Source organism: Bubalus kerabau, chromosome X (genome assembly GCF_029407905.1).
Source record: "Bubalus kerabau isolate K-KA32 ecotype Philippines breed swamp buffalo chromosome X, PCC_UOA_SB_1v2, whole genome shotgun sequence".
In the NCBI taxonomy this organism is placed as follows: Eukaryota; Metazoa; Chordata; class Mammalia; order Artiodactyla; family Bovidae; genus Bubalus; species Bubalus kerabau.
The window spans coordinates 45789362-45799559 of NC_073647.1; the positions used below are offsets into that span (position 1 = coordinate 45789362).

Sequence of the window (10198 nt, forward strand, 5' to 3'; positions counted from 1 at the left end):
AGGAAAGGAACAAAATGCTAGGTGTTGGAAGCCCTTCTGTCTGTGCAGATGCAGAGTTGACTCAAGAGTAGAGGTGCAGACAGAGACTGTGACATGTGGTTTGGCAAAGACCAGTCTGTTTTCATGATTCCTGGACTTAAGTGAAAAGTTATTAGAAACAGTTATCAACAATTAAATACCAATAAATTGGATAACTGGGAAGAAATGGATGCATTCCTAGAAACATACTAAGATGGAACCAAGAAGAAATTGAAAGCTTGGAGAGACCAATAATAAATTGATTAAATCAGTAACCAAGCACCTCTCAAGAAAGAAAAACTCAGGGCCAGGTCTTCACAGGCAATTCTAACAAATATTTAAAGAAAAAATAATACCAATCCTTTAAAACTCTTCCAAAAATAGAAGAAAGAACACTTCCAAACTCATTTTATGAAGCCAACATTATCCTAACACCAAGTCAAGCATAATATTAGAAATAGGGCTATGCTATGATCCAGCAATCCCACGTCTATGTATATACACAAAGGAATTGAAATCAGGATCTCAAAGCAGTCTCTGAACTGTCTGTTCACTGCAGCATTTTCGACAATAGTCAAAACATGGAAGCAATCTAAATATGCAGTGACTGATGGATAAGAAAATGTGGTATATACATTAAGATGGGATATGATCCAGCCTTTACAGACAGAAGGAAATCCTGTCATTTGCAGCAACATGGATGAAACTGTAGGACATTGTGCTAAGCAAAGTAAGCCAGACAGAGAAGGGCAAACACTTTTCAGTACCACTTATACGAGGAATCTAAAATAGCAAAATCCTTAGAAGAGAGTAGAACAGTGGTTGCTAGGAGCTTGGGGAGGAGGTGAAACAGGGAGGTGATGGTCAAAGGATAGACTGTCAGGTTCGCAAGATGGGTTAGTTCTAGAGATCTACACGGCACAGTGTATGTAGTTAATAATACCATATTATATAATTAGAACTTGACTAACAGAGGGAAACAATGTTAAATAAAAAATCCCAAAGTATTTTTTCAACTTTTATTTATATACCTTAATCACAGAGCACCCCTGTTAAACAGAGCAGAATTACTTAAGCAACTCTTGGCACATTTGGTGCCACAGAGCCCAGTGTTAGAGGAAAGGTACAGTTGGAGTGGGTGGGCATCCAGGGAAGGTTTTTTTTTTTTTTTTTAATTTTATTTTATTTTTAAACTTTACATAACTGTATTAGATTTGCCAAATATCAAAATGGAAGGTTTTGTGAGGGAGGTGGGTCTGGAGTCAGAGATGAAGACATGTCCAGGGGTATTTTCCAGGTGGCTGAACAGGTATCCATCATGCATGCAGAGGGAATACGAATGAAGAGGCCAGCAGGAGGCTGAAAGGCATGGGAGGAGGAGGCCCACAGTAGCAGGAATTTTAAACTTGCCTGACTGGGTCGCACACAGGGCAGGGAAACTTAGAACTGTGGTAAAACAGTGAGACCTGGTATTCTTGGAAAATTCTTAGAATGTGGGCAGGGTGCCTGAGACCCACCCCTGGGGACCATGAGCACAGAGGTGGAAAGGATATCACTTTCACAAGATCACAGAGCTGCTCAGAACTGAGGGTCAAAATCCTGGCTCCAAAATCAGAGTGAATGTTGTCCGAGCTGTACTCTACGGCCTCCCAGGAAATGCCATTCCACTGCTCAGGTTCATCTGTATAAATTCATCTGTCACTGTCCTTTATCAGAGGTTTATCTTACCTCTGTTAGACTGGCATAACATTTTAAAACACTAGTTTGTATTGCTATGTTTAGGAATAAAGAGAGGGCACTTAATGTCCACAGCATCATAACAGCCTTTTAGGCTCCTTGTTCTCCACAGCGTGAGGCACGTTGCAAGCCAGGGTTGTTGATTTTTTTTTTTTTTCTGTTTGCAGAGGTTATCCTCTAAATGCATCACCACCACTAGTTGGCTAAGTTGAGGTTCAAGCTCTGGCCTACAGTAACTAAAATGAAAGAGGGCTCATTAATTTACAGTGAAAAAGTGGCCAGGAGACAGGAACTGAAAGGTAGAAGAAGAAAGACGTCAGAGAGGTGCTGGGTGAGAATGAGCAGAGGGACTTAGGGATCCTAGCAGCGGATCTCCACTACATTCAGCTGGAAGCAGAAGGCTTGTCCAGGGTGTGCCTGGAGATAGCTGGAGCCCCAGACATATGGGGTCATTCTTGGTCTCCTCTTATTTGAGACTGTCTGCAGGCCCCTCTGCTCTAACCTCTCAGAACAGGAGGGGCTGCAGCAGATGGATAGCCATTTCATCCTTTAGAAGTTGGCTGGAGAGGCAGGCCAGAGGGGCTGGACTGCTGAAATCACCTTCCCTCTCATTGCGCCTTCATATCACCTTCCTTTCACTTTCAACATCACAATTGAAGCTCTCCAATAGATGAGGAAAGAGAGCCTCAGTAGCTCACCCAAGCTCAGCCAGCTAAGGAGCAGTCAATTTAGGGCTCAAACTCAGGCCCAATTCTGAAACCTGGGCTCCTAACAACCGTGTGATCATTCTGCCTGTTAGTTTTTGTTTTTGTTTTACTGTTGCTTTTGTTTTTGTTTGGGATTTGTCTCTGTTTATGCCATTTTTAAATTGTCTGCTTCAAAGTCCAGGATGTGACATCAGCTTGGTGCCTTCCCACTCCACTCATTTAGATTGTTGCACTTGTATGTTGACCTCTAGCTTGTTTTCTCTTTCAGTGTGGGATTTGCAGTAAACCAATGGGTGAGCTTCTGGATCAGATCTTCATTCACCGTGATACCATCCACTGTGAGAAATGCTATGAGAAGCTGTTCTAGGTGGGTGTTGCCAAGCAGCAGGAAATTTACTAGGGGGAAGAAATGTGCCCTAGTGTCTCCCTGAGTCTTGACCTGAGGCACTGCTATTTCTCCTAGCCTTTATGTTCAGGGTGCCTGAGTCCTTGTGTCCCTATGCCCTGTGACACTTTGAAGTCTGAGGTGGTACAGATGAAGACCTTTCCCATGGACATTTCCAAGCTGCAGAAGCCACTGTCTCTTCCTCTCAAGGAGCACCTTCCATGCAGCACCTCACCTAAGCCCCCTAGCTTCCCTGCTAGGTCATTGGCCCATCTGGGGACAAGGAAGTAAAGACCTAAAGGAAAAGGACATGGAGAAGCACTTAGCTTGTAGATGGTACAACCAAGACCTCAACCCAGGACTTCAGATTCAGCTTCTCTGATACAGTCCCCTGGGCTGCCTCCACCATTGCTCAGATAGCAACAGATCAGGACTCAACAGCCAAGATATTCAGTAAAACAAGATATTTAGCTGGGGACCAGCGGCAGGTAAAGGCCAGGATAAGTGAGCATGTGTAGGAAGTGATGGTGCTGTCCTGGTGCTTGGGAAGCTTCTGGTCCACATTGTCAACTCTGCTTGAACACAGGTTTGCCTGCTGAAAACCAGTGGAATTGACCACAGTGTCTGAGCTTCATGGGGACTGGTGATCCTGGCAGCCCCTCCTCCTTAGCACCTATTCAACTAGAAGCACAGGACAGAGTATCTCTCTTGAAGGCAATGGGAATGGGTATCAACCAGGCCCTCTACTACCTATGAGCCTGTTCTGCCTTTTCTCCAGAAGACACATTGATCTGGACTATTACTTCCCATGCCTGGAGCAGTCGCCCTCCCCAAGATCCTCTGACTGCTCATTGGATTGGGTGTGTGTTTCCAATCTCATGGATACTTCTATTTTCTTTTACTTCCTGCAGGCTGAGAAGAAAGTGATGACTCCTGGACAAGTTTGACTAACCCCAGTTGCCCCAAGTTGCTGGCTCTTCTTCCCTCACTTCCTTCCTCATGCTTTTGATTTGTTCATGTTTTTGCCTTTCTTAAGTTGAACTTGCTTACATCCAGTAGCATATCTTGATGATCTTATGATAATCCCTTTGTGTGTACCTTTTTTATAGCTGAAAAAGTACTACCCATTCATGATCTTACTTCAGGTTCAAGCAAAGAGTGTTGAACCATAATTCCGTTTTGACTTCCCTAAGACCAGTCAGCTTCCTGATGAGTTTAGGTGGCCTAAGTGTGCCTTTGGGACTTGAAAGCAGAAGGAGACCCCCCTGAAGCTTCTTAGGGGCCAGGTTAAAGAATGTCGACGATCCCTGGTGGGTAAATTGCACACACTGAATGCTAGGGATCGACATAGGCTAATGTTTAGCTTGTCTATTTGCCATATATATTTTTTGAACTTTCCATATCCTTTTACAACTAGTTCGTTGCTTCGAATTGAGTTACATAGCAGATTTTAGTTACCTCCTCCTACCTACCTTTCAGTATAGCTGAGTTCTTCCCCGTAGGTATGTGGGCATGTATTAGAAAGTTTACACATTAGGTTTAAATTCTCTATGATGTAATTCTGAAGAGCCTACTGACCAAATGGACATCTGTGTCTGAATTTTGATAGCTGATTGATACATTTGACCTCAGTTTCCAACCCCTAAACTTTACACAAAGATTCCCTAAAGTAGGTCTTAGAGTGTATAGACTCCAGCAAGATTATGAAGGGGGGAAATCAGCTAGCGTTCTTGAGGCCTTACTACATAGCAGGCATTATAACAGAGTGATGGCATTAATCCCCGTTCTAATCTTGTGAAGAGGGTATTCTTCTCCCCAGTTTGCAAATGAGGATACTGAGGCTAAGATAAGTGGTCAGAACCATTGCTGTGTCTCTCCAGTAACTGTAGCCATAGTCCTGAGCCTGTGTGGAGGTTACCTAGTTCTCCCGGGGAACATGCCCCCCTCAGACCTTCCCTGAGGCACACTTTTACAAAGAGAGGCAGGTGGGAAATTGTACTCCTCCTCTGGGCATCCTGGGTAAAATACAAGAAGAGCCAAACTGGCCCCCCTCACCCACCTTTTCCATGAAAACACTTCTGAACTGCAATAATCTTAGCTGGGAAGAGATTTGACTCACAGATCTTCCCAAAGAAGAGCTTGTCGACCCAGGGGAAGCTCCAGTGGGCTCACTGATCTGAGCACAGGGCCCTCAGTGACATCCCATTTTCCAGTCCAGACTCTGTCCCAAGCTAACAGCAACTACCAAGACCCCAGGAACTTGGAACAGGGACTCCTGTTGGCCTGCTGGACAGATGTAGGCCCATGCAACTGGGCTCCTCCACCTTTGGGACCAGGATTACTGTGTAAATTGGGCTTCCCTGGTGGCTCAGTTGGTAAAAAATATGCCTGCAATGCAGGAGAACCCAGTTTGATTCCTGGGTCAGGAAGATCCACTGGAGAAGGGATAGGTCACACACTCCAATATTCTTGGGCTTTCCCTATGGCTCAGCTGGTAAAGAATCTGCCTGCAATGCAGGAGGCCCTGAGTTTGATCCCTGGGTTAGGAAGATCCCCTGGACAAGGGAAAGGCTACCCACTCCAGTATTCTGGCCTAGAGAATTTCATGGACTGTGTAGTCCATGGGGTCACAAAGAGTAGAATGAGACTGAGCGACTTTCACTTTCACTGTGTAAGTTCTGCAAAAGGACAAACTGACAGTTTTTCTGATTAAATCATTTTTAATGATTGGCCTTTTTAAATGGCCTTTTCTCTTTATTTCAAAGAGATTGGGCTTCTTTTCTGAGTGTCTGGTGTCCTCCACTGGTGTTCAGAAGTTGTTTTGTGGATGTTTCTCCACATTCAAATAATCTTTTTTTTTTTTTTTTTTGATGAGCCTGTGGGGGAGAAAGTGGTCTCCCTGTCCTATTCTTCCACCATTTTGGGACCACCCCTTCTCATGATTTAATTAGAAAATGTCTCTCTATCTCTGTCCAGTTTATGAGCCCTGTGCACATTGGATGGTGGACTTGTTCTTGCAAAATGATCAGAGAAGAACATTCAATTTATTTGCCTTGATGTGCATCAGATTTGCTCTGGAGGGGAACATTGGCACAGCATGCCATGTACTGACACAAAATATGAGCTGGTTTTCCTCAAGACTAGCTCTCAGCCAGGGACTTGGCACATGGTAGGGATTGACACATAGGTGCTGAATGAATTAGTGAAAGGGAAAGAGGTCCAAGATAGGCTGGCTTCCCCACCTTCAAGATACACTCTGCCTTTAAGGGAGTTTTAGAACCAATGTGCAAGATACTGATTTCAATCTGAAAAAGTCTCTTTCATGGTTGAAATGGCTCAGAATTCTGCAGACTTATGGAAAAAAGTGGTTGCATTACACTTGCCTTGTTTTTAGTTGCCTAGAATTTTTAATCATACTTGCTTGACTCACGGTAATGTACACAAACATAATAAATGGTGAGATACTTCATGTGTAAATGTTAAGGTTTCCTTTTTTAAGTGTAATAACGTGGTGCATTTGGCTGTGTGATTAATTTTCTCCTATTACTTGAAGCCATTCTCTTTACAAAATCAAATAAATCCTTTTAAGAAGTATCAAATATAAAGAGCAAAAAAAAAAAAAAAAAACAACCCAGCATTTCTAGAAACTATACATGCACTGGAGGTGTGCAATTCTAGACCTGTCAGATCTCTTTTTAAAAAAATTAATTTTATTGGAGTGTAGGAGAAGGCGATGGCACCCCACTCCAGTAACTCTTGCTGGGGAAATCCCATGGACAGAGGAGCCTGGTAGGCTGCAGTCCATGGGGCCGCTAGGAGTCGGACATGACTGAGCGACTTCACTTTAACTTTTCACTTTCATGCATTGGAGAAGGAAATGGCAACCCACTCCAGTGTTCTTGCCTGGAGAATCCCAGGGACAGGGAAGCCTGGTGGCCTGCCGTCTATGGGGTCACACAGAGTCAGACACGACTGAAGCAACTTAGTAGCAGCAGCAGCAGTTGCTTTACAGTGTTGTGTTAGTTTGTGCTGTACAGCAAAGTGAATCAGCTATACATATACATATATCCCCCCTCCCTTTTGGAGTTCCTTCCTATTCAATAGACCTGTCAGATTTTTTTTTTTTTTTAGACCTGTCAGATCTTAATGAGTAATGTTTTATTCTTTTGGGCCCATCCTTTCATGGCTGATAGGTGGCTGCTTCATCCTTATTGAGTACTTGCAATCACCAGGAGCACAGTCCCTCACAAGCCCATTCTGTCTCTGGAAATGCATTCCTCAGTTGAGTTATAACCTGTTTCCTTTAACTATCATCCACTGATATCTATAGTCCCTCTCTTGTATGCTAGCCCCTAAAAAACGTAAATATGCTTATTGGATTCTTCCTCTGTCAACTCTTCCCATTTAAACACCTCTGTTCCCATCAACTCTGGCAGTAATTCTGAATAGATATCTCTCAAACACCCTCCTCAAAGGTGCCCCCTCAACCACACATCCCAACCCATTCCTCCAGATGTGTACCAACAGGAAAGACTTTTCATCTTGTTCATTAGGGCCAGTGGCCAAGGCTGTCAGAATCCTGTTGAACAGCTATTCTGCATATCAGGTGGTCCATGCTTCCAAGTTTTGTACCCGAAAATATAATTTACATGCCATCTATATCTTGATCCCACCTGGGGCCAAAAAGGGTTGATCAGGAAGTCAGCTCAAAGATAGAAGACATGACAGAGAAATCCCTCCACTACTGAGTAGGGACATTGGGATCCAGTATTCAGTAGATACTGAACTAGTATCCTTGTAGCTACATTCTCACCACAACCTCAGCCACCATCTTTGCTACATGAGTACCACTGGGAAATGAAGAAGATGCTTTACCAATTCAAAGGAAAAGAACTATAACAATAGCTCCTAACCAGATATTTCTAGGACTCTATTGGTGATAGTAAGTGACACAATCACCCCAACTCCGCCCAAATAGGGTAGTGTTATTTTGAAAAATGACTTAGCAGAGCAGGTTCCTAGCAAGCCACTTGATCCCCATACTCAGCCTTTGCTATTCCTCCTTCCCCTTTACAGATCCACACCTATGAGGGCCCCCAACCGATACATCCCACATGGGGTCCTCTGGGGGACTCTACTTATAAAGGTATTCCACCTGTGAATTTCCACACAACACATTCCTCTTGTCCTGCACAATATCTTTTCCCCATGAATTTCCCAGTGGAGGAAATCTTCCACCGGGGACCCAACAGTGGTTATATTGAATTCAAAGTTGAGATTGCCACCCGGTCATTTGGGGCCCCTCTTGGCACTGAATCAAAAAGACAGGTGTTATTTTACCCCCTGGCTGACTGCTCCTGATTATTGAGGGGGAATGGAGTTACTACTACACCATGGAGGCAAGAAGGACAATATTTGGAACCTAGGAGAAAAATATGAAAGTTTCTCGTAGTGTTCCCATATCCAATAATATAATATAATGGATGACTATAATGACTCATGCAGGCAGGACCAGTAAGGGATCAGATTGGTTAGGAATAAAGATTTGTATTTTACCACCACATAAACAACCACAATCATCTAGATGAGGTCATAGGGAACTGAAGTGCCAGTGGAAGAAGGAAGTTATAAATACTGAGTATGACCTCATGGCCAGTTGCCCAAATAACAACTATAGAAGCTACACATACTTTGTCTTGCTTTGTTATTATATTGTTGAATCTCATGCCCATTATTTTTTATTTCTCCCATTTCCAAATGCTGTGTTTGAATTGTGTGGGTGATACTTAAATATAATTTAGCCTATAGAGTACAGTATATCAAAGTGTAATTATGGCAGAACTAGAGAAGGAACAGACATTCCCCCAGAGAATGAGAGTGTATCTAATGGGACTTTTGCCATCCCGCCTTCCTGGAGAAGACAGAAGTGCATTCACCTGTATGAGGAATGGTTGCATCATGCTAAGCAGAAGCATGATATTGCTACTGTTATCATTTGGAAGAAAATCATGGAGAGAAGAGTATTATGGATGATGAGTGGTCAAAGAGTTGGACTGTGCTGGATTGGCTGTTAGCAGCTAGGCCACATCTCTGCCCCTTTGTACATTTTCTACTCAATATATGGGATAGTCCTAGGAACTACATGTTCTATAATCCCTCATCAAAGCACCTCCAGGTTTGATTATCCAGCTACTAGAGTACTTTGAGAGAAGAAGCCCTTATTCTCCAGCAGCAGCACTGGGCACTAAGGAGTCTCAGAAAGAGGTTATACCTGGTTTCTTTCCCAGTGACTTCTGGGAAACCTCCTGAGAATCATCCATGACAGTCCTGCCTGCAGCTGAAATCACTGGGGGCTTTTTCCTAGTGTATCAGCAGCAGCCTCCCTCCCCTTCACTGCTCCAACCTTCTACTGGTTGTGAAAGCCACTGATTTCCTGTTCTCAACAATTCCTGCTTAGGAAAGAGTGGCACTGCTTTTCTGATGGGCTACCCTGTTAATGCTATCTCCACTCAGCCTTCCTCTGCACCATATACCCTGCCTGTAAGTGGCTTCTGCCCCATCCCATCTGTCCCATGAAAAATCCCCACGCCAGGCCTTCCTCACTGTACACACTGAACACCTTCTGCACAGTGCTGTAGCCCAAGAAGCACCTTGTGTGCCAGGCCCATTATCTAATGACATCTGCAGGATTCTTTTTTCTCTGAACATCCTCTGAACACAGCTTCACTCATGAGTGCTCCCTGTGTTCCCTCCTCATCCCATCCCCCACTGCCCAGGAACTCCTCCTGTCTGCTGACCTGCTCCTCTGGGTGCCTACTATATTGTTAAGAGTTACAGATAGCTTAAGATAAATTAGAAAGCATTTCTTTTATCCAGAATATAGAGCATGAAAGCAACAGCAATGTTCCAAACAAAACCCATAATCTTCCTTAATCAGTTCGTTAAGTCCTATGTAATTAATTCTTGTTCTGCTCAGTCTCTGGTTAGCAGTCTCATGAATCTATCAGCTTATACCCTAGAGTTCTGGAAACTCTGGCTCACCGCAGTAATAGGATTTCAAAGTTATTTAAGTAATGTCATCAGAAACTTGTGCCTCAGAACATTTGGCAAAGTCCTTTACCTGAGGGTCTGAGACAGTCCCTTTTTCTTGAAGATAAAGCATTATGGCCTGTAGGTGATTGCAAGCACTTTTGGGGAAGCATAAGTGCAAGAAAAAAGATTTAAAATGCCATAGTTAAAGATCTGATGAGAGTTCAACACAAAAATAATGCAACTGACAAGGAAATTTGGTTGTTTCTGTGGCTTGCAACATTTAAAAAGATAACTAGAATTATGATTGATAACACTGCAC

The 10198-nt window shown here is 43.4% G+C and overlaps 1 protein-coding gene across 1 annotated transcript in view; it reads left to right on the top strand.

Moving 5' to 3' along the window:
* The window catches only part of ZNF185 (zinc finger protein 185 with LIM domain), a 71746-nt gene extending 65395 nt beyond the window's left edge, over positions 1-6351 (top strand). The window contains exons 23-24 of the mRNA XM_055564470.1: positions 2731-2829; positions 3759-6351. Of these exons, the coding sequence (XP_055420445.1) occupies positions 2731-2829 (99 nt within the window). The 3' untranslated portion in view covers positions 3759-6351. The remainder of the gene's footprint in view (positions 1-2730; positions 2830-3758) is intronic.
* The last annotated feature ends 3847 nt before the right edge of the window (positions 6352-10198 follow it).